The following is a 24407-nucleotide window of genomic DNA, read 5'->3' on the forward strand; positions in this document are numbered from 1 at the left end:
AAGTGTCGCCGGAAGTGGTGCCCTCCGCGGCTCGGCTCCTATCCGCTAGGAGGAACCAGGAGGGATCCATGCCCGTTCCCAGCGTGGAGAAGGAAGCAGTCCGAGAGAGAGACACACTCACGACGGGACTTAACCAACGCAGAGGAGGAGGAGAAGGAGGAAAAGGAGAAGTGTTTGGCTTTTTACTTCGAAGAGCTTCCTTACATGGGGGACGAGAAAAATGACATCCACCGCGAGCGAGAGGAGGGCGTTCGCTCATAAAATCAACCGGTGAGACCGCGACGGAAGTTATTGTTTAACAGCCTCAGTCGCGCCGCTTCGCCGTGCGCGAGAGTGACCTGCCGGACGCTGCACGCGCGCGCGCGCGTATGCTAGAATGCTAGGATTTAAAAGAAAACGGGGGGGCATCACTGACCGTAACCCGCTCAGATTAATCACGAGGGAACTTTCCAGTCGGGAAAAGTAACCATTAGTAAAGCAGAGTGCGCGCGCGCGCAGTAACGTCTCTCTTTCTCTTTGAAGTAGCCGGTTGTGCGCGCGACCGCGTAGCATCGCTCGCGCTTTTGTCATCAACAATGCTCGAGCTACTCGAGCGTGTGATGGTCAAGCCGAGTGCTAATCCGATGACCCGGGCTTGTCAGCTTCGAGTACGGCAGCGCCGAGGGAAATGCTCTTCACCTCAGGACATGTCACAAAGTGGGAGAATAAACGTCCAAGTCTTTGTTTTTGAGGCGTGCGAACGCCTCGCATCATCGTAGCAACCTGTTTCCACATGTTGTAAACTGGTTTTCCCTCTCCCATGCAAATGCGTAACGTCGGCAAGCCTCCCACCTTAATCTACTATATCTTATTATACCGAGTTGCCTGTCAATCAACAGGCAAGTCACATGTGTCAACGGACTCTTTGAATAGCATGCCATAACAGCCCCGGTGTGTGTTTGCAGCCATACCTTGCCGCAATATACAAATACAACATTATTTATAATTAAATGGGGATCCTCATTTTTCTCATTCTTAGATTCTTATCATGGACTGAAATCATGTCAGTGCTGTGGCTATTGTAAACTTTGGCCCAGGCTCCATCGCGAGCTGGTTTTATTTTGACTTATACGTTACACTCATCGGTAACCCGTCACTTTGTTTATATGCCTGTTAATATCATGTTTTAAAAAAAAAAAGATATTATCTTCATCGAACAGTCTCCCACTTCGTTCCCCAAGTTCCTCTGTCCTCTCCTTAGTGGGACCCGGACCATTGTTTGGTGCCGGATGCAGGAAAGGGAGGGAAGGGGTGTTTTTTTTGTTGCTTTTGCCCTCGCAGCCGATAGCTTTCCTTTTTCCTGTTTTAGATTGAAGGCTGCAGAAATATTTTGTGGATGTAGCAATCGTTAAACTCAAAGCATGCAAAGAAAGGCTTTGTCGTCACCATTATGAAGTCTTGGTGTTCCTTGGAGATGGGAGTAGAGGTCATAGGTCGCCTTTGCTGCATTACAGTCCATGTGATGGCATCAGGGCAGCAGCCCTAGCTTTGAAATCGTGAAGTCTGTGGTTGGGGAAATGTTGAAGCCTTTGCAGCTGTGTATATGAGAGAGACGTTTTGCGGTTCTAGAAGAGCAGCTGCTCGCGGACTGTGTGAGGATCGCTTTTCCTGCTTTGTCCCTCTTTAAGCCTCCCATTTGCCGTTCATTCCATGTCCATGAAGGCCGCGCACAGAGTTCTGGCTCTGTGCCTGCTCCCCGGGGCCAGCTCACCACCCCTCTGTGAGATCCACTCCAGTCCCTATTCAGAGCAGCTGCCGGCCTCTGGCGTCGCTACTCCGGACCGGAAGCCGAAAACTTCTTCCGCTTCGCACTTCTACCCACGAACCCTGAAAAATGTCAATGAGCTGCATCAATTTGAAAGTACTTTTTATCTATGCAGATTTCTCCAGGATTGTAAAACAAAAAATTTCTTCTTATTTATTTATCTATAACCACACCAAACATCTCGTACATTAACAGGATTTTTATTCATGCCAGTAAACTTGTGCCTTTGCTCTCTGTTAACTGTCTTTACAAACCCTTGTTTTCCTTCTCATGCTCAGGACGGTAGCTGCAGAGGTCCGAAAACAAGTGTCCAGAGACTACGGCTCTCCCCTGCTGACCAAGAAACGAGGAGGCGCACACCAGCCTGTGAGTCGCCTTGTGTTTGACCTGCCTCGGTTCCAAGCTCGTAGGTCCGAAGCTCCAGTTAGTCGTGAGGTGATGGGTGTATTTTAGGTTTAGGGTTTGACAATAATAAAGTGCAGATGAGTGTACTTTTAATTAGTGTGGAGGGAGTCTTTGAAACATGAGAAACCTGCCCTCGCTCACCTGATTTGTTTTACAGCCAAGCAAGGTTTTTGCATGGATGCCTATCCAAAATAGAGTAATGGGAAAGTTATACGGGTATAAGAGAGCGTGTCGTGGACTGTTTCTGTTTTGTTTGACCATGAATAGTGCATGGACTCCACTGTGAACCACAAACCAGACACAAGTTGTTGAGTAGAGAACGCAAACGCAGTTCATTCAACATATTCTCCATGAGAGAGATGAGGGATAATGAGATTTTTAGGCTCATCTATGTAAACTCTAATTGCTTTTGCACCCAGTAAGTGACTGCTAGTAGTAATTGCTGTGACAAATGTGTCTACTGTAACATTAACTAGTATGCACTAGTATGCAGTAAATGCACCCAGATTGGAAAACTGGAGCATGCTTCAACAGCGGTTTGCCAGGATGAAATATGGATTAAGATTGTCGAAAGAATTCACACAATATCAATCTTTAACTTTGCGAGTTTAGGGAGGTGGAGAGAGAGAGTCCGTAGCTGTAATTGTAATCTTTTAAACATCAGTTATCACAAATGATGATATATAGATATATATGGCGACTCCCCTAATTCAAATTCACCGTCACACTCCTGCTGTCACATCTTTTGTAAATGTGCATTGTGCAGGTCTATAGAGGAAATATTGTGCTCATTTTCTGGTCTATTCATGTATTTGGGGTTTGTAATAGTACTTGGTGTCATGTAAAACAAAATAATATACCTGTATCCGTGAGAGGTGCCCGTACACTTTTATTTTAATTAGTTGACGTTGATTAACCTGTTTTCAATGTTTCGTATCGGTTATAAATGCCTCTCCTCACAGCATCCTACCATTGTCCGTTGTAAGTCCTTCTGGGCAGATTCGGATGTGTCTTCATGGCCGTGTCCTAGTTATCGGTACATGACAGTCTAATGTTGATTGACAGCTGCCCCTGACGGAGGTGGTGGAGCCGGTGGACTTTGAGGAGTATGTGAGCAGTCACGCTCCCGGGGTGGAGCCCGGTCCGCTCAGACAGCTAACGGAGTTCCCCCACGACGACCTGGAGCTCCTCCAGCTGGACAAAGAGTGCACGACACTGGAGCCTCCGCTGCCCGAGGAGAACGAGTGAGTCCAGCCGCTAATGGCCAGCGCAACACATGTCTCGCTGTGGCATTTACACTACCCCACGCACAAATGATCAAAACCACTGTAATGGAGGACAAACATCACGCCAGAGAGCAACAAAGGCTTTCTCTGTGCGACGCTGAACGAACATAAATATTAAAAGCATGCTTTGCTCAATTATTCATGTGTGTCTCTCTGTAGCGCCCTGGATCCCAGGGTGAGAGACGCCCTGGCAGTCTACACAGAAGACTGGCTCGTCATTCAAAGGAAGTAAGTGGCGTCGGCTGCGGTGCGAGCTGAATAAACCTCCAGAACATGTTTCGGTGTCCTTATTTCAAGTAGCTGTCACCGTTCGTGTGATAGTTGCATTAGTACTGGGCCAACTTTCCTTTTTGTCTGGCTTTTCTGTAGATATCTGCCCTACAGCACCACGTACACCCCTCACAACTCTGAGCGCCAGAGGGAGAGGCAGCGCGGGCTGGTCAAACAGACCTTTGAGCTGGATGAGGCTGCTGCTGCTGAGCGCCAGGACGACCAGGTAGCTGATGTTCAAAGGACTCCGGGTTCATGAAACTAACCCTAACAGTGCTGCCACGGGTTAAAGCTCCGAGGCGTCGTCACCATCATCATCATTTAATACCTGGACAAAGAGATGTGGAGAATGTGTCTCATTAATATAGGAAAGACATTATGAGTAATGGATTAATGTATGCACGTTGCCTATTATTCATTAAACAGTCTCTGTAGGAGTCATATTCAATGAGTAATGAGGTAATGGGATCCGTAGTATATTCTCCTTGTGTTTCTAAAACATCTTCCTCTGGGATGAGAGAAAACGCATGATCTCACTGCCCGTCTCTCTCTTCTGTGCTTTCAGGATGACGCAAAGCGCCGGTCGGTCAGCCTCGACGAGACCCCCCGGGGGAGCTGGGCCTCCAGTATCTTTGACCTGAAGAATTCCTCCCCGGACGCTCTCCTGCCGTCCGTGCTGGAACGTGCGGCCGCAGAGGAGATGGACCGGCGTAATACCGAGGCACGCCTGCAGGGGCGCCACAGCGCCCTGCTGGGCCTGTACCCGCCCCCCGATGAGGTGTGTAGTAACCCAACCTGAAGCTGTCTCTGCTGGAACAGGCTTTGTTAAAGGGATCATTTGAGGCCTTTGAAGTGGGGTCTCATGAGCTTAATACCCCCGCCGGTGTATCGGCTAAAGTAGACGACGATCGGCACGCGAGCGCTTTGGGGGAACAGACCGGAGAACCAGCGCGGGAACACATGCACTGCTGGACACCCGCAACATTATTTTTAGAAACCTAGAAAAATAAAAAACAACAAGCGTACGCTGTTTTTAGAATATTTCTCCCATTTTTACATTGTGATCAGAAAAAATACTTTATTTTACAAATAAGTATCCTTAATGACTACATCATTATTGTGTTGAATAATACATCTATCTGTTATGCTTTACCAAAGGATGCAGGGTGTCTAGTAGCTCTGTACAGACTTAAAAATTAGATGCTATCACAAGGCACATACGTAGTGAGGGAGGGGATTATCTAAAGCTTAATCTAGCTACCAACTACTACCAACTGAAACGTGTTTGACAACACAGATTAGTTTGAGCGTAATCTCAGAGATCACTACTTAAAAGACGCTCACTTGGTAGATGTAGTTGCTATTTGTTCATCTCTAGGTAACGTTGAATGTTCCCTTAAAGCAAACGTCTGCCAACCTTTCCACTTCTGCACGGAATGGTTTGCTTTTCTCTCTCCTCTTTTCTACTTCCGTTCTCCTTCCTTTATAGCTGAGTACACACTGTCTCTCTCTCTCTGCCGCTGCGTTGTCATGACATCTGTGTAAATGTTTTGCCGGCGTGTGCATTGTACATGGCTTTTTTCTGTGTGTGTCGGGCAGGATGAAGCAGTAGAGCGATGCTCTGTCCCTGAAGTGCCCAAGGAGCACTGTGGCCAGAGAATCATGGTCAAGTGTCTGTCACTGAAGTGGGTAACATTTGGGTTATAATAACTGAGATTTATTGTAAATACCTGCGCCGATCCCCATATCGAACTTAATTCTGTTTATGTTTTTTAGGTTTGAAATAGAAATTGAGCCGATATTTGGAACACTTGCCCTGTATGATGTCAAGGAGAAGAAAAAGGTATTTGTTTTTGTTCCAGCCAATCATTTCTATTAGATCAAATTAGTATTTTTCCTACGACCACTCTGCAAAACTGACGTAATGCTGAGCTCATGCTTAACTAATTGAATTCCCCTTGTCTGAAAAAGGTCTAAGTGCTCTTGCGGTTTAGATCACTGAGTCCAAACTGAATTAAAATCCCTTGAGGTTCATGTCCATTATCGTCTTTCCTTCCCCTCCCGCTGCTGTTTCCCGCTTATCTCAATCTTCCCTCCAACAGATCTCTGAGAATTTCTACTTCGACCTGAACTCGGATCAGATGAAAGGGCTGCTCAAACCCCACACACCTCACATAGCCATTTCCACACTGGCGCGGTCAGCCATTTTCTCCATCACTTACCCTTCTGCTGATATCTTCTTGGTCATCAAGGTACTGAGAGAACCCACTTTTACTCAGATGAATGAAAATGTTAGTTTAATGAAATTATGTTTGCTCTTGAAGAACTCAGAGGCTTCTCAACGTGACAAATTATTACTCTGTGATAAAAGATGCGCTTCGTGTATTTCAGCTTGAGAAAGTCCTTCAACAAGGAGACATTGGAGAGTGTTGTGAACCCTACATGGTCATGAAAGAGTCCGATTCGTCCAAGGTAACGGAGCCAAAGAATGTGTTATAAACTGTTGCAATGCTTGGGGGGCCTTCGACCAGTGCGCACACGGGGCCCTTTTCGCTTCCCAGCGACAAGCGTTGCTCAATTCTGTCTGGGCCGCTGCAATATTTACCATCGTCTGAGGCAACTCATCCCCGTTGGCCACTGCAGATAGTTGATATTTTATCTCGCCTGCTCTTCGTCCCGCCGCAGCACAAGGAGAAGCTGGAGAAGCTGCGTCTGCAGGCGGAGCAGTCGTGCGGCCGTCTCGGCCAATTTCGAATGCCTTTTGCCTGGACGGCCATTCACCTGCTGAACATCGTCAGCAGCGTGGGCGGTCTGGATCGGTCGGACCCCGACTCTGACTCTGGTACCGCCGAGTTCAAGCACCTCCCCATGTTTTACACGGACTCATACATGCCTGTGCAGAGAGCATCATTTACCGCCATGCACACGTAACCCTAACGTATGAATTCTCTTCCCGCCAGAGCGGAAAGGTCACGGGACGTGGAATGAGAGGAAGAAGAAGGGCTTTGAGCGGATGAGTGTTGGAGATGAGCTGTGCAACTTTGCCACTTTCCGTCCAGCAACACTGACCGTCACCAACTTCTTTAAACAGGTCCGACCGACGTCTTATGCCCCATTTATCGGTTAATATTGTATATTGATGTGTGATGTAATTTAGCTAAACAGAAGAAAAGCTATATTTTATTTTAATACATAGTTTATTACAACTGTCTCCATTGAGTTGAAAAGTGTCCAATTAACTTTTTTTGTAACACGTCATTGCTTAAGACTTGTTTGACAATTGAATGAAAACATTGCTATTTCAGTACAGCACTGTGTATTTCAGCACTAACACCCACATCACACTTAGATATTTGCACGAGCAAAAAGCAGCTGTGCTCTTGTTTGTCTCCCTGAAGGAGGGGGACAGGCTGAGTGACGAGGACCTCTACAAGTACCTGGCAGATATGCGCCGACCGTCCTCCGTTCTGCGCCGACTGAGGCCCGTCACAGGTCAGCGCCGCACGCTCGCCGTCAGCATGTGTAAGTCAAAACCCTCTTTGTTTTCAAGTTGAACTGATGATTTGTAATTTTTGTCCCTCAGCCCAGTTAAAGATTGACATCTCTCCGGCTCCGGACTCGCCTCATTACTGTCTGTCACCTGAGCTGCTTCACGTGAAGCCGTACCCCGACCTGCGTGTTCGCCCGACAAAGGACGTGCTGGAGTTCCCTGCTCGCCACGTGTACACGCCCCATACCACCTACAGGTGAGTGATTTCCCCCCCCCACACACACACACACTCATGCACGCACACACACACACACACAGTCACCCGTGTGCACATACAAGTTGACCCTTATAACACATGTCCTGCATGTTGAGTCGTTGTCCTGCTCCCTTCTGTCTGCAGTTTTAACCTTAATTGTGAGATGTGTAAATACAAGAAACAAGCCATTGTGTCTGTTTCTTTTCTATACATGTATTGACATATTACACATCTGTACAATCTTTAATAATTTAACAGCTTTATTTAAATGGCTCTCTAAAAAGTTCTTTACTTGTATTTCAAAGTCAAGATAAACAAAAGGCATAACATTGTTGACAGCCACAAGGACAAAAACATAAGACTACTAAAAATATATTTTCTGTCCGTGTAGTAGTTTTATAGCAGTCATCGTGGGGTTGGAAGGGAGTGCAGTGACTTTATACAGATGAAATCCGGGAGAATAGTAAAACTATGACATAGTTTCACTCTGGAAGACAAATGAAACAGTTCCTTGAATTATGTGAAAAGGTTAAAGGTTCAAAACACAACATGATATGTTTACTGTCTCACCATCTTCTGGAGTTCGGAGAGCTTCTTATTCTGAGTCTCAATATTCTCTTTTTGGTACTGGGTCAAATGCTGTAAACCTTTCAAGAGGTTGGCTTGCTCCTTTGCTCTTTCCTAAAAACAGGCGTGTCGTTAAATCAACTTTGTGTCAGCAAATCAGCGGCTGGTGTTCGAACATGCAACGGCGCCGCGTGCTCCAAAAGCAAATATTGTCCGCGAGGGGGGGTTCTGTTACCTGCAGCCCTTTGATGCTCATGTTGGTGTGGAGATACATCTCCAACTTCTGCACTTTGGTTTTCAGCTCCGCCTCTTCCTGCTCCAAGCTGGCCAGGCAGTCTCTAGTCATCTTGGTCTGAGCCCGTTGCTCGGCCATCTGGTTCTGTCAAAAGAGCATCTGCCAAAATTATCCTCCTCCCCCGACCAGGATCCCCACAGTGCGAGAGGCAGCTTTCCAATGACGCGCTCGCTCTCTTATCTCGGATGAAAGCGCAGCATCCATCCATATGCATCACGGAAACGCATTAAAGAATATGCTGATTATACGTCTTACAAAAGGAAAGCACGAGACGCCAGAAGAAGAGCAGTTAAAGAAGTTTTTAAGTTTTTAAACGTGTAGTTTAACACTTTTGCAGCTGAAGCAAAAGTTTAATCAGATTCCACATACTTGACGTACTGTCTCTACCTGCATGTTGTGCCTTCTTAGATCTCGGTTTGATTTTAATCTTCCTCATAACCGTTGAACAGCACATAAGGAATCTTTCCTTACCTGAAGCAGCTGTATCACCTCTTTCATCTGTTTCTCCACGCGGGCAGCGTGCTCGGTCTCCCTCCCCAGATTTTGGAGAGTCCCCTCGTGGCTCCTCAAAGTTTGATGTATTTTGGCGATCTTTGCCTCGGTGGTTTCAAAAACATAGTTCAGGGATTCGCTTAGCTGTATGACACCAAACATGAGCACGTTGACCTCTTGCTCCGGCGCGGCCTTGTCCTCCGTCCTCCCGGTCTGCACGACCGGACCCGCGTGGGCCGCTTGGAAGCTCGCGGCCAAGCAGAGCAGCCACGGACCCCAGATCGTCTTCATCATACCGGTCTGATGCAAGATTTTTTTTAAATGAGGAAATCTTTCTTTTTTTATTTGTCTATTGCAGCTGTGCAGATGTTGGCAGGAGGATGAAGTAGGAGGGTGTTGCGTGCGCCTTATATCGCATGTGTACATGCAATACCGTGGTAAAACATTAGCTCAGCTGTGGCTTGATAGCAGGTCTTGTCCGTGGCCTCCGTAACCTCGCCTTGAAGTTTAACCCCCGGGGGTCTATTTCTGTCTTTTTAGGACAAAAAAACATATGACATTCATAACAATACGCATGACACTGTGTAATGATGCAGAAATGTACTGCATGAGCGAGATGATCTGCGTGTTAATTAAACTTATTTTAAAGAGATCCGTCACTGCCTCTTGACAAGCAGATAAACTAAACTGTTTCAAATATGAACTAATGTTACCGTGAGTAACATTGTTTATTTTGGACAGGAGTTGAGGTGACATTTGCCAACTCAAATACTGAGTCACACTTTTCCCATGTGCAAAGCTGACACTCGTTATCTCTTTTCTTTTCTAATAGGTACAACGTATAATGTCACATAAAATGATAAATACTTTCGTAGGCTGTCGGGAAGAATACAAGCTTATACTTTGGTGTGAAACTGTCTCCCTTTGACTAACGTGTTATGATTCTGATTATAGAGTATTCATAATTTAATTATCCAACACACATTGTTCCCTTTTACTCATTAATGCATTTTTTATTCTGTCCTTGTCATCTCTCTCTCTCTCTCTGCGTGGCATAATTCCGCCCTTCAGAAACTTGCTGTATGTTTACCCACAAAGTCTGAACTTCAGCAGTCGTCAGGGCTCAGTGAGGAACATTGCTGTGAAGGTCCAGTTCATGGCGGGCGAGGACCCCGGGCAAGCTCTGTCGGTGAGTCGCTGCCTCCGTGAGAGCAAAATGATCATAAAAAGCTCGAGGCAGAAACACAATGTACCTCTTCCTCGGAAGATGGGTCTTCTTCCCAGGGGAGGTTTTTATAAGCACAGAGGGAAGGAACGTTTTACTGGGGCCGCTTTCTTAATTGTGTCCTAAATGTTGAAGGATATTCTTGTAGTTTTCTCATTTGTGGATAAAACAGAAATGTTCCTCTAACTCGAGTCTAAAATATACTCTCTTCCCCTTTTAACTAGGAAGATAGAATAGCAAGTCGCAATTATTAATATTGAAAAAGATTTTAATACAATAAGGATAATATCAATAATTGTTGCTGTTTACATTTTGATTACATTAGTTAATTATTTTCTGTTTTCTGTTATTTAATGTTTGATTTTGTATTTGTTGATGATTACCAAATCTTTTGTAACATTTTAAGAATTTTTAAAATTGATCATTTGATTTAATCATAGTGTTTACAATCCAATTAAATAACATATTATCCAACCGACTATCAAAATAATATACTAATACATCCAAATAAGGTTTATAGACAGTTTATACATGTTGTCCACAATATTTAAAGATGACTTTCATTAAACTATTTAAAGGCATTTGGTAGAACGTTGAATACAAACCGTTAAAACAACTACAATCAACTACAGCATCACCACAAATGATCAAATATTATTAATCGTCATTTCAATATTAACAGTACTAATACTGTGCTGTTTGACCAGGTCATCTTTGGGAAGTCGAGTTGTTCCGAGTTCATTCGAGACGCGTACACCCCCATCATCTACCACAACAAGTAAGGCTCCGTCACCCGCCGCCCTTCGATTCGAGTCCCTCCAGCGTCCTTGTGTCATCCTTCCAACGTTGTGTTTAACTCTCACCTCCAAAGGTCTCCTGAGTTCTATGAGGAGATTAAAATGAAGATTCCTGCCAACCTGACAGACAACCACCATCTGCTGTTCACCTTCTTCCACATCAGCTGCCAGACCAAACAGAACACTCCTCTGGAGACGCCTGTGGGCTACACGGTGAGTGGTCTCCCGTCGGCCCGCCCACGCCTTCCACTTCCACACTCGCACGCCGACTTGTCTTCTGGCTGCTCCTGATCGCGTGTCTCTTTTCTCCTCTCTCCGCCCGCAGTGGATCCCTCTGATGCAGCACGGCCGACTCCGCACCGGCTCCTTCAGTTTGCCCGTCTCGGTGGAAAAGCCCCCGCCCAGCTACTCCGTGCTCACCCCCGACGTGAGTTTGTTTTTAAAGGGCTTGTGTCGGTCTGCCTGCCGTTGCCCTCCTGCTGTGTGAAGTGTTGAATGGGTTGGATGTCACTCTGCGGCAGGTTCAGCTCCCGGGCATGAAGTGGGTGGATAATCACAAAGGCGTGTTTAACGTCGAGGTGACGGCGGCCTCCTCGGTTCATACTCAGGTACACACATTTATGTACTATAGGTTCTGCTTTTCCACCTGCTTTTTCCTCCCACCGTTTATTCAATGCTGTAGTTTTGTTTACTAATTTAGGAAATTATTCAGCTAGTACGTCTGTACATGTGAGTAGTTTTTATTAACTTTATTAGTCTCTTTCTCTCCAATCAATATTGGAAAAGTCACAGTCACTATTTTTTTTTGAGTGGATTTCTATTGAATTTAATTCCTGGCAAGTTCAAATTCACCCAGGTCAAGTGATACTTAGTCTGTATTCTGTTGTTAACACCAGGACCCCCACCTGGATAAGTTCTTCACTCTAGTGTACGTTCTGGAGGAGTACTCCTTCCCCTTCCGCCTGAAGGACGTCATCATCAGCGAGGCGAACATGGAGGGGGAGCTGAAGGCCAGCATGGCTGCGTTGAGAGGAGCTCTGCTGGATACCTGTGTCAGGTTCCTGCACCAGCTGCTCAACAAGCTCATTCAGCTCATCATCTACCCACCGGTCATCGCCGGGCAGATCGGTGAGCGAGTTCTGAAGGACCGCCATTTGGGATTTGAAGTGCACTTCTCGGAGCAAGGACAGAATGCTAATTCTGCTCATTTGAGTGGATAACGGGATGGTGGTTAAGGAGATGACGAGAGCACACGGGTTGATTTGCAGCCTATTAATGTGACGCGTTTGTGTGTTTGCACAATTAAAGGCCGCGAATCCGAGAGGCAACGTGTTTATCTGCACGCTGCTGGTAAATGAGGGAGGAACCCTGTTTTCGAAATGAATAATGATGTTTACGTTGATTTAAGCAACAAAATTTACTGTACAACCAAACATTTCAGCACAAGACAATAACTGTAAGTCACTGTCTGTCATCTGTCTATCAGATGTGGTAGATGCCAATATCATAATCAATTTAAAAAAGGTTCCCAGTCATAGTTTTGAGTGCTGCATCCACAGTGAACCTGGGCCGGGCTGCATTCGAAGCTATGGCCTTATTGGTCAACCAGATCCACAAGAACCTGGAGGGCAACCAGGACCAACACGGCCGCAACAACCTGCTGGCGTCCTACGTCCACTACTGCTTCCGCCTGCCGACCGCCGAGCCGACGGTGCCCCCAGCAGGTGAGTCTCCCGTCCGGAGCGCCTGAGAAGCGGAGAGAGAGTCGTTCCATTGGGCTCGTGCATGTTGTTTACTTTGTGTAATTTCTCTTCGTCCGTGTCCATGAGAAGCCGGCGCGCAGTCCTACGACATGCCGATGCAATACGCCACCTTGTCGAGGACAACCGTCCGGCCGAGCAGCCTCCAGCTGGCCCGCTCCAAGAGTATCAGCAACTCCAACCCGGACCTGGCCAGCACCCCGGTTTCTCCCGACGAGGAGGTGCAGAGGATCATCGCCGGCAAGGTGAGCTGCAGCTCTCTTTCAAAATATGTGTATCTTTTTAGAATTACAAAACTATTGCTGGAGTTTATTGTGTGTGGAACGCTTTGAAGTAGGGCTGTACAAAATTGTTTGTTCATTCATGAAAATTACATCATAATTCTAAAACATTTGCATGACATTCCTTTTTATTTACTTTTTATTTTTTCCAGCATTCATGTTCAATGTTAAATAATGAATTTTGTCACACACTTTATAATCCTGGACGTCTGTGATGTGTTTGGCTCCACTGATGTATTATCCCTTTGTTTTTATTCTGTTAGAAAGAAACAGGTGTTCGTTGTGTTCTGTAGATTTAATGCGCTCGGGTCGACCGATAACTTGCCAACAGTTAACGACGCTGTTGTCAAATTTGCAGTTGCACTTTGTGCCCCCGTCCCTCGTGTTGCGTTCAGTTCCTTTGCTCTCCCCTTTGCTGATTCAAGCTTCACTTCTCTACACCCCCTTTTTTTTTTCCTTAATTTTGTTTCTCCCCGGTTTTATCTGTCAAATAATCTTGTGTGGTAATTGCCCTCCCTTTACTCACTGTACCCTCGCCTCTTGCCGCACTGTGTGTTTGTGTGCGTGTGTTTTTGTGTGCGTCTGCGGTGGCTTGCGGCAGGGTATTGACCGTTCCCACTCCTGGGTAAACTCTGCTTATGCCCCCGGGGGCTCCAGATCTGTGCTACGCCGAAACCCAAACTCCAGCTGTGAGCTCAAGCAGGTGCCAAATCCCTCCTCCTCCTTCTCCTCCTTCTCACCTTCACTACCTCACCACCTCCATCCTGCACCACCTCTGATCAACTCTCGTGGGTCTTTTCCCACCTCAGACCTCAAAGGTTTTGTCCGTTTCTGTGTGCCTCTCCCTCTGCTCGCCGTGTCCTACCTGTCAGTTTCACGATTCATCCTCTCACCGCCAACTAACAGGCCAGAGCTGCTGTGTTCGAGCGACATAATCTCTGTCCGGGGCTCTTCAGAGTTCCTGCCAGAGTTCACAGAGTTCTCTGTTCAACCATTCATTTCCATTCATCCCTTTTCACATCACTTTGTCCTCATCTCTGTGTTCACCTCACCGCCGCTCCATGTCAGGCAAACCACCGCAGCTGCAATCGCATGTCTGCCTATCTGGACAGCGTGGCCTTGTTTTCAGTTCCCACAAGGCAGATTACAAAGAAGGTAAAACTGACTTCTCCCGTAACAAACTGTAAAAGTGTCATTCTCAAAAGAATACAACAATTGATTAACTTTCCGTGTCATGAACACTAATCACATGACATTTCAAACATCAGCTGTGTCTTTCTGGGGTGAATTGTTCTTTTTTTAATACACTGACATGTTATCAGCCCTGCCTGAAAACTTGAGGCCTGAGGCAGACATACTAATAAATAAGTCAAATGCATTTTTAACATGAATGAATCATTTTAATAAAGCTTCATTTATTTATTTACAGTCTCACTGTTATCTTTTACAAATCACAGAGCCAGTTCATCCTGTAATAACAAACCAAATACAAACCCCTTTAACCCTTATGGTTCATCTGGTCTGTAAGCTAAAGTGACCTGTGTTGGTTCCCGTGTAGCTGCTGCACGAGGAGCTGGCGTTGCAGTGGGTGGTCAGCACCAGCTCGGTGAGGGAGGCGGCGCTGCAGCAAGCCTGGTTTTTCTTCCAGCTCTTGGTGAGTCGCTCTTTGTGCACAAATTCTCAAGTTGCACCACTTTCTCACATGTTGACTGGCTCACCGGCCCCCTATCCAGTCAGTGAATGAGCCACAGTAGATGGATAGAGACGCACCCCGTGTTTGGAGAATAGAGTTGCGGAAAGGGAGCAGCAGAGTAATATTACCCGGCCCTGGACGGAAGGAGGCAGCAAAACCTGTTCACGACACTAAAGGAATAAATATAATTTAGTTAGTTTTTAACTATATTTAGAACATTTTCACTACTTAACAACCCTTTAGACTGCCCTGTCGGATGGGGAACGGGAGCGGTATCTATTCTCTCTTCAAAGCAACTAGAAAAACCTGTATTCTACTTAAAAGAACATGTGAGTAGGTTATAATCCGCTGCCTCGATTGGTCATTTTGTCAGTGTTGTTGTGTAACTTGTTTTTAGAAGCTTTGCTCAAATGCAATCTGCAATCCTGGTGTTCTTCAAAGTTAAGTGACCGTTATTGACAATGGATGAACTCTTATGACTTTTGAAGAGACAATAGATAACCGCTTCACCTCCCTGGCAGAAAAGGGCTGTTTGCTCCCGTTTTGGCATTAGTTTCTTTGTGCCGGTCGCTAATACGAATGTGCTAAAACCCACTTCAAAACATCCCAAAACAAGCCTTCAAAACACACATACCAGATGGGATTATCAAAGCAGGATGTTCCTGCTGAAGTGCATTTCTCATTTACTCCGCCCTGTAGACAAAGAGCATGACCCATCACTTATTCCTGACCTCCAAATTGGACGTTCCCCGGCGTCAGCGTTTCCCGGACCGCTTTGTGGACGATGTCGCTGCACTTGTGTGTGCCATCAGTGCAGACATCTCCACTCGATACCACAAGGTAAGAGCCCACACTGCACACTACAAGCAATGCTTTATCCGTTATTGGTATCATCTATTTAAATAAGCCTGTTTATCTTTTGCTATCACATCTCTTTCATGTGCTCCTGCTCGTTGCCATCCTCTCTCTCAGGATGTGGAGCTTGTGGAGAGGCTGAATAGCAGTCTGGCCTTCTTCCTGAACGACCTGCTGTCTCTCATGGACCGGGGCTTTGTGTTCAACCTCATCCGCTCCTACTACAAACAGGTGGGTCTATTTCTTCCCTCTTGTTTGCCTTTCACACCGAACACTTTGAATTCCAGCGCTCCCACGCACATTGTGGAACAGCTTTCACTGACTCAAGCAAACGTGTGTTTTTAACAGATTGGCAACAAGCTTCACACGGCGCAGAACCCCAGCGCTCTGATCGCCCTGAGAGTGGACTTCACTCGCATCGTCTGCAGCCACGAGCACTACGTCGCCCTCAACCTGCCGTGCTCCACCCTCAGCCCTCCGGCCTCCCCCTCACCCTCCACCTCCTCCACCACCTCACAGGCACTGGAGGAACAATCCAACCGATCCAAACTGCTCACGTTTTATTTTCGTGTACTTCTAATCTCAACTTCTTCCCCCCCTATTGTTTTTTGATACAGAGTTCTGCCTTTTCCAGTATGGTGCAAGACCAGGGAGTGGCCACCATGTTTGATCTCTCCGTCCCTTTCCGCCAGCAGCACTTCCTGTCCGGGCTGCTGCTTACTGAGCTCGCGCTCATCCTCGACCCCGATGGAGAATGGTAGGTTCCCACTCGTTGCTCAATAATGCAATAAGCAGCATTAAGTACAGGTGCACAGCGAGAAACACACAAAATGTGCTGATCCACTTTTATTTTTTTTACCCGTAGGGTTTTCTTCCTTCATAAAAAGGCCATCAGTGCTGTCCACTCCCTGCTGTGCAGCCACGATGCAGACCTTCGTTACACTGACCCTCAGGTCAGAGCCCACATCGCTCAGCTCTACCTGCCTCTCATCCCCATCGTCATGGACACGTTTCCTCAGCTCCACGACTTCTCTGGTGAGCACAACATTGACCCACCGGCCATCCGCCTCCTCCGCACATTTATTGCACAATGGGTTTCCTATTTGTTTCATATTTATTTGTTTCTCATTTCTTTCTAGACCCCTCTCCTGCTCGGTGCCGCCACGCTTCAGCCCACGCCGACGATACCGACCCAGACAGCGGCAACACTATCAGTCAGTCTGTTGCCATGGCGATTGCCGGCTCCCCGTTGCCGCATGTCAAAGCCAACCCGTTTGCGCTGCCCACAGCGGTGAGTGATAGCAGCCGGGGTCAGGCTGTCTCCCCCTCCCGGGCTTACAGACTGACAGGTCACAGATCAGCTGTTGTGTGGGAGGCGTTCACTCTGTACAGACACTCACTCAAAAAACATTGGCATTCCTCCCGTGTTACTCCTCTTAGCCTGTAGGTGTCTCTCTGTCCGTTTAGTTTATATCTGTCTGTAAATCTGACATTTTGAACGCATCAGATTAAAAGACTGGCACTGGGTCTGGGTGTTTGTCTTCGGCAGGCCGGGCGCCAGTCCAACTCTCTGTCTGCCGAGTGCAGCAGGACTCTGCTGGTGAGCTTCCTGTGGGTTCTGAAGAATGCAGATGCTGTTCTCCTGGAGCGCTGGGTGTCCGATTTATCCGTCCTGCAGATCAACCGCCTGCTGGATCTGCTGCATCTCTGTGTGTCCTGCTTTGAATACAAGGTACAACAAACCAGGCTCTTTACCGTCTATGAGGGTCCCCCACTGCAGGCAAAACTAATTTACACATGACGGAGCTACACAAATGAAATGAAATTGAAATTTCCCATTATATCTTTTGTGGTTTTCTTGCCCCTGTCCTGTGGTGTTTGATGGTTACTGTAGGGGAGGAAGTCTCTGGAGAGGATCAACAGCCTGACGTTTAAAAAGTCTCAGGACATGAAGGCCCGACTGGAAGAGGCCATACTGGGAACCATCGGGGCTCGTCAGGAGATGGTCCGCCGCTGCAGGGGTGGGCAGCATTAGAGCAGCCAGCAGTGTGTGAGGGCGTGTGTATAAACATATACTCATGGGAACTGTGATTTGTTTACTTTATCGCAGAAAGGAGTCCCTACGGAAGCCAAGAGAATGTCAGGTGGAGGAAGAATGTCACTCACTGGAGACAAAACACAGACCGAGTCGACAAGTATGTTTACATGAGTAAAAATACTGATAGACTTCTGGATTAGACTCTACATTAAATGCGTAGCATAATAATAGGTTATCTCTTCGTTTTAAGAGTGTTTAAAGGTCACTGTGATGGTTGTGAAACGCTTACAGGACTAAAGCTGAAGTGGAGCAGGAGTCTGTGGTGGATGGCAACTTGGCCACTGAGGCCTCTCTGATCGTACTGGACACACTGGAGATTGTAGTCAAGGTAAAGTCGTAAAAATCGGCGTCGTCACCATCACCGCACACGGTGGCGTTCCTGTAGACTCACCTCGCTGTATTTTGTTGTGTATCTCCGTCAGACTGTGGTGGCTTCAGAGCTAAAGGAAAGTGTTCTGGGTGGAGTGTTGAGAGTTCTCCTCCACAGCATGGCGGGCAACCAGAGCGCCCTCTTCCTGCAGCACTGCTTCACTACACAGAGAGCTCTGGTCTTCAAGGTACACGTGTGTTCTAGTTTACTGTCTGTTTTAATAATTGTTTTACATGAACATGGGTTCAGTAATTGAGATACAACTGGTGATTTTGAAGTATTCCTTTCATTGGCGTTGCATGTACAAAGGCCTTACATTTTAAAGTACCAAAAAGAAAATGACACCCAATATATTTGCGTACGGAATATACAAAGTGCGGTTTGTGTCTGTAGTTCCCAGAGATGCTGTTTGAAGAGGACACGGAGCTTTGTGCCGACCTGTGCCTGCGGCTCCTGCGTCACTGCAGCAGTAGCGTCGGCTCCGTCAGAAGTCACGCCTCCGCTTCTCTTTACCTGCTCATGAGGCAGAACTTTGAGATTGGAAATGTAAGTTTGAATGCTGTCTTTACATTGTAGATTTTTATTTTAATGTACTCGTTCTAACCAGGAGTTCACCAGTAAAACAAAATAGATCTACCAGACACATACAGGGTGTTTAAGGAAAAGATGTGGTGTGTTTAGTCTCCTCATGCACATGTGCGTGTAGTTAGATATTTCTGTTGTGATACAAACGGCACAATTCAATAGTATTTTTGAAAACGTTTTTATTAAATGTACATCTCTAGGTGACACGCAACGTACGAGCATGAATCAGCCTTAGCTAGTGAGGATACTTTTCTGTGCACCCACCTGTAATTTTTGAGAAAATGGAAGTTTTAATCCCATTGTGAGTCACAATCTGTCCTTTTTTTTTTAATCCTTGGAGCAGAACTTTGCTCGAGTGAAGATGCAGGTCACAATGTCCCTCTCCTCACTGGTGGGAACGTCGCAAAACTTTAACGAGGAGCATCTTCGACACTCGCTCAAGACAATCCTGACGTACGCTGAAGAGGACCTGGAGTTGCGCGACACGCCCTTCCCAGAGCAGGTACGTAACCGTAACTCTGTCAGTCTCATCTGAAGCTGCAAGACCTATGAAGTGATGTCTGCTGTGTTGCACTTTTGATAACACGCAGGTCCAGGATTTGGTGTTCAACCTGCACATGATTCTTACTGACACGGTCAAGATGAAAGAGCATCAACAGGATCCAGAGATGCTCATTGACCTGATGTACAGGTACTGTGATGCACGTTTATGCAGCCTTGTACGCAGCAGGAAAGTGTCACAAAAGAACTCTGATATGTAACTATTTTTCTATCGTATAGGATTGCAAAGGGCTACCAGAACTCGCCTGACCTGCGTCTGACGTGGCTCCAGAATATGGCAGGAAAACACTCGGAGAGAGGGAACCACGCCGAAGCGGCCCACTGTCTGGTCCACAGCGCAGCGCTGGTGGCTGAATACCTCAACATGCTGGAGGACTGCCGCTACCTGCCAATTGGTTGTGTGACGTTTCAGGTCGGTGCATGCTTTTTTAATATGGTGACTCACTCTAACCGCGGCAGTGTGGCAGAATGAGATTAGAGGCTGTCCCTAAACTGCACCACCAAGACTAAAACGGGCAATTGATTAAGAGTTGTGGCCTTTAAATTTGTTCTGTTGCCCGTTTGTTACCTCAGAATATTTCGTCCAACGTATTGGAAGAGTCCGCCGTATCCGATGACGTGCTCTCTCCAGAGGAGGAGGGGATTTGTGCTGGGAAGTACTTCAGTGAGTCCGGTCTGGTGGGTCTCCTGGAGCAAGCGGCTGCCTCTTTTAACATGGTACGACTCAAATTCTCCAAACACAAAGCCGCAAGGCTACAGCGTGGACGTGGCTGCGGCGTGTTAGGAGATCGGGTGGCATGTGTGAAACTAGCTCTCTGTTGCACTGTGACCGCAGGCCGCCATGTACGAGGCCATAAACGAAGTGTACAAGATTCTGCTGCCCATCCATGAAGCCAACAGGGACTTCAAAAAGCTCGCCACTGTGCACGGCAAGCTGCAGGACGCCTTCAACAAAGTCTACAACCAGGTGAGTTCATGCGTTTGTGCCTGAAATCAGCAGCAATTACCTGCACTGTTAAGTGTTGATGAGAAAACTGACTTGAGTCTAATTTTTGACCTCCTTTTTTCAACTTTTCCAGAGTTCAGGATGGGAGGTGACACATTTTTTTGTTATATTGAGCATATTACATTCCAGGTAAAACAAATTCAGTAGTTCATTTTCATTTGTATTGACAATGTTGTATTTCTTCCTCTTTTCTCCTCTGTGAACAACATTTTAATGGTGAGTGATACACAAGTTGCCTTTATGATAAAGTTGAGTCTCTGTTGCAAAACAGTTTGCATCCCTTTTTGTGAAACTACTTTTTATAGGCAATATGTATTTTCTCTTTGTCCTATAACATTTCTTGTCTATTAGATTTGATGTCATCTTAAAACAGTAACAAGATCTGTGGCATTCCCTAAAGATTATCTCCCATCTCTAACATGTGTCGTATCAAATAATAGTTCACTCTAAAACCATCTCAATTGTTGTCCTTCCTGTAGTGCTAAGAGGATGTTTGGGACCTACTTCCGAGTGGGTTTCTATGGCTGCCGGTTTGGAGACCTGGATGAACAAGAGTTTGTCTACAAGGAGCCATCCATCACCAAATTAGCCGAGATCTCACACAGACTGGAGGCACGTTTACTACTCAGAATACTTACAAAGGTTTCAGTAGGGATTTGCGTGAAGCATATTTCTAAAGATGACATCTCTTTCGGCGTACAGGAGTTCTACTCAGAAAGGTTTGGGGATGAGATGGTTGAAATTATCAAGGACTCCAGCCCGGTCGACAAAAACAAACTGGATCCCAACAAGGTAACATGATAGATGAGTCGTTTGCGCTGGTGGCAGCTACGTGTCACTTTAGCAGAACGATTTAATCCGTTTGAAACTGCAATTTTAAATGAAAAATGAGCTGTTAAAGAAGGCACCGTCTGTGCTCCTTTCAGGCCTACCTCCAGATCACCTACGTTGAACCATTCTTCGACACGTACGAGCTCAAGGAGAGAATCACCTACTTTGACAAGAACTACAACCTGCGTACCTTCATGTACTGTACTCCCTTCACACTGGACGGCAGAGCCCACGGCGACCTGAACGAACAGTACAAACGCAAAAGCATCCTGACGACGTCTCACGCCTTCCCTTACATCAAGACGCGCATCAACGTCATCCACAAGGAAGAGGTGGGTGTCTTTTTTCAGGGGGGTGCGGGGGGCTTTGGTTTTGGTTTGCTGTTGTAAAATAAAGTCAACTTTTCTTTGGTTCTGCAGATCATTCTGGTCCCCATGGAGGTGGCCATAGAGGACATGCAGAAGAAGACTCAGGAGCTGGCCTTCGCCACAAACCAGGACCCTGCAGACGCCAAGATGCTGCAGATGGTCCTGCAGGGCTCCGTGGGCACCACAGTCAACCAGGTACCTGTTTAGATACCTGCAGCCGATGATGTTTAACCACAAGGCGTTCGGAATAATCCCGCATCCTCCTGGGATGTTCACCCCATTCAAATAGCGTTGAGAGTCGGTGTCAGATGAGAAGGGAAAGACATTCCTCAGCAGATACGTAACAGGTTCTCCCCCACACAGGGCCCCCTCGAGGTGGCGCAGGTCTTTCTCTCAGACATTCCTGATGATCCAAAGCTGTTTCGCCATCACAACAAACTGCGCCTCTGCTTTAAAGACTTCACTAAGAGGTGATGACACACTCGGCGTCCCAGACTCAGACAGCTGTGTGACCAGTAAAAACAAAACCCAAATCACTGCATCTTCTCTGCTCGTTTTCTGTGCAGGTGTGAGGATGCCCTGAGGAAGAATAAAGCCCTGATTGGTCCCGATCAAAAGGAGTACCACAGAGAGATGGAGAGGAATTACAATAAACTAAAAGAAGCTTTAGGTCCTCTCATCAACCGCAAGATCCCCCAACTATACAGAACCCTGCCGGCTCTGGCTACACAAACACAACGGTAACTTGAGACGACAGCACACACACACAATGCCTGCGCACAGGAACACACACAATGCGCTCATGCTAAAGCAACTTTAAACCAAACTTGATCATAGACCCACATGTTCTAAAAAAGTTGGTGTAGCTCTTCAAGTTTTGATGTGCTTTTACTTTGCATCAGCTTTTGGTTTCAGCTGTGTGTTTAATGTGAGGACTGCTGCTTCATAATGAAAGACAGCGCTACTGCCAGAAGCACCTGCCAGAGGTGACCTTTTAATACAGAGGACAAATGTTTATTTAAAGGTGCCCATTCAGAGAACATCTATTGCCTCCGCGTGTCCCTTAACATGGCTACAGCCGAACCAGTGGCTCACCGCCAATGGTGCTAACGGCGCTAACAGTACAAGAAGCAGCAACCGTGTTTACTTTGGGGAGGACGGGTCCGACAGGGCGTCTCATTGGCTGTCATCGCTGTACAAGCACGGTTTATAGCGGCGTCCGTTAGCCGACCAGTGTGCCACAAACACCGTAATATGAATATTAGGCCAAGTAAAACATGACATTAGCACTAAATTAAGAAATGAGGTGTTTTTTTTACGTTATTCCTTTACTTTCATAGAAGATACTCATTTAAAGTCCTAAAGGCTGTGATTGGGGCGCAAAAAGACGGCGATCACAGCTACGACTCACACAATAAGGTTCACAGATCCTGTCGGTTTCCTTTTTTAAGATACACCTTTTAACACGAAACAACCTGTTTTCTCTCGCAGGAACTCCTTCAGTCGGTCCAGTCTCCGCAGGGCTGACTGTTGAAGGACAACAAACCGGACGACAACACAGGAAAACAAGCTTCAGAAATTACCCCCCCCCCCCCCCCCTCCGCCCTCCCATCTGTTCCCCCTCCCCCCATTGACTGCACACCAACTGTCGCAAGCACACACACACACACACACATCGTCCTCTTCCTCGTCCAGCTCGTTATTTTCCCCGGCCACCCCGCGACGCCATAATATCCCCCCCAAGCACCTCTGCCACCACACACACACACACACACACACACTCACACTCGTCACCTCTCCGCCTCTCCCACCTCTGTAGGAGAAAACCCCGTCTGTTTATCTGCACTGTAAACAGCGGCGTTGGGAGCGCGGCTCCGACCTCCCTGCGTTTTAAACCGAGCTTTAAAAGTGGTCCTCTCGGTAATCTCGCTGAGCTTGATCGGGATGAACTTAAGTTTTTACAGGACTAGAACTGACAAACACGTTTTGCATCCAAATCGTTTTGGGCTGGGGGGGAGTTTGTTCATCTGTTGTTGTCTTTTTAATCTCTTTTGCTTCTAGTGTTTGCTTTTGAAGAGACTGTAGTTTGTCTGTTTTGTGTCGAGGCCTTATTTTATTTGTAAAAGATATTTTTTTCTAAACTATGTCTGGCCGTAGTCACTGCCAGACTTATTCAATAGTCCCAGGGAGTTTTATTTTGTTATCATCAGACCAAATAACTGACATTCCTCCTTCCTCAAGTTGTCCCTTCTATCTGCCCATCTCTCGTCATGAGAATGAATTAATGAGCGACTGTGGGATTGTTTTCCGGCAGGAATAAACTGCACCGGCAGTACGAGAAGGAAGCGTTGTGTTAGTGGAGAAAAGGCCGAGATGGGACGTTAAATTGTGTGATTTTTAAACTGTGAAATTATCTTTAAACGCACTACAGTCACATCATGTTTATCACAGAAGCCCCCCCCCCCCCCGCGCGGTGCAGTCAGATAACTGAATTCATTATTACATTATGTGTAGTTTAAGTCTTCTTTTACCTGCGTTTGATCTGCTGTCACTCCTGTTGTTTTGTATGTGTACAGTTCTCTGGTTTTGGCGTGTTTGGCTGTTCGTTGTAGCTATTTCCAACTACTGTTTCAATTATATTGCACTATTTTAAACTAACTGCAGCACATTAACACTTTTATTTTACAAGGCTGGAAACTGTTTTTTACCAACTACATGCAAGGACATTTTTTTATTTATTGTCTTTTATACTGCCTTCTATTAAATTTCTCTTCATACGCCTCTGGTCATCTTTTATTTGTGTGCAGAACAATAGATCTCCATCGGTATTGTACATTTATCAAGGTTTTGTGGTCTCAAAAGCTGTAAAAAAGGCAATATTTTCTTTGTGACAGTATAACATTGTGATATATGAGGCCCGTGTAGTATCTCCAATGCTGTATCACAATGATAATACAAAAGGAACATATATTCAGATTTAACTATTTCTGTTAAAGTTGTACTTTTTGGCAGACGTTTTGTTTTTGTGATCGGTCTCTATTGTAAATTCAAACAAAGAAAAAAGAATCATAACTTATGAGAGATTCAGACAGTACTTGAGAAATGGGACCAC

The 24407-nt window shown here is 46.3% G+C and overlaps 2 protein-coding genes across 8 annotated transcripts; one reads left to right on the top strand and one right to left on the bottom strand.

Annotated features, from left to right (window-relative positions):
* dock6 (dedicator of cytokinesis 6) lies at positions 1-24073 on the top strand. 7 transcript variants are annotated; one of them, XR_013451348.1, is made up of 49 exons: positions 1-270; positions 2083-2170; positions 3275-3453; positions 3655-3723; positions 3865-3991; positions 4331-4543; positions 5365-5450; positions 5542-5608; positions 5868-6017; positions 6157-6237; positions 6451-6607; positions 6726-6856; positions 7164-7257; positions 7349-7511; positions 9937-10054; positions 10798-10868; positions 10962-11100; positions 11213-11314; positions 11409-11495; positions 11784-12015; positions 12447-12611; positions 12720-12892; positions 13530-13631; positions 14487-14582; positions 15321-15461; positions 15594-15707; positions 15825-15995; positions 16094-16233; positions 16342-16511; positions 16616-16767; positions 17026-17208; positions 17371-17497; positions 17587-17671; positions 17806-17902; positions 17997-18131; positions 18338-18490; positions 18870-19031; positions 19120-19220; positions 19310-19502; positions 19664-19807; positions 19926-20057; positions 20170-20312; positions 20576-20708; positions 20799-20888; positions 21023-21259; positions 21347-21490; positions 21659-21765; positions 21862-22035; positions 22787-24073. XR_013451348.1 is itself a non-coding variant. In XM_040190295.2 (49 exons), the coding sequence occupies exons 1-49, from the start codon at positions 221-223 to the stop codon at positions 22827-22829; spliced, it is 6276 nt and encodes a 2091-aa protein (XP_040046229.2). In that variant the 5' UTR covers positions 1-220; the 3' UTR covers positions 22830-24073. The 7 variants fall into 7 exon arrangements, 5 of the variants coding, with proteins under 5 accessions (XP_040046229.2, XP_040046232.2, XP_077940155.1 ...); XR_013451349.1 differs by having other exon boundaries at positions 18873-19031; XM_040190295.2 differs by having other exon boundaries at positions 20170-20184; positions 20583-20708.
* On the bottom strand, positions 7754-9307 carry angptl8 (angiopoietin like 8). Its single transcript, XM_040190301.2, has 4 exons — positions 8845-9307; positions 8314-8457; positions 8082-8192; positions 7754-7998 (listed from the first exon to the last, which is right to left on the bottom strand). The coding sequence occupies exons 1-4, from the start codon at positions 9289-9291 to the stop codon at positions 7981-7983; spliced, it is 720 nt and encodes a 239-aa protein (XP_040046235.2). The 5' UTR covers positions 9292-9307; the 3' UTR covers positions 7754-7980.
* Positions 24074-24407: the final 334 nt, after the last annotated feature.

Source organism: Gasterosteus aculeatus, chromosome 11 (assembly GCF_964276395.1).
Source record: "Gasterosteus aculeatus chromosome 11, fGasAcu3.hap1.1, whole genome shotgun sequence".
In the NCBI taxonomy this organism is placed as follows: domain Eukaryota; kingdom Metazoa; phylum Chordata; class Actinopteri; order Perciformes; family Gasterosteidae; genus Gasterosteus; species Gasterosteus aculeatus.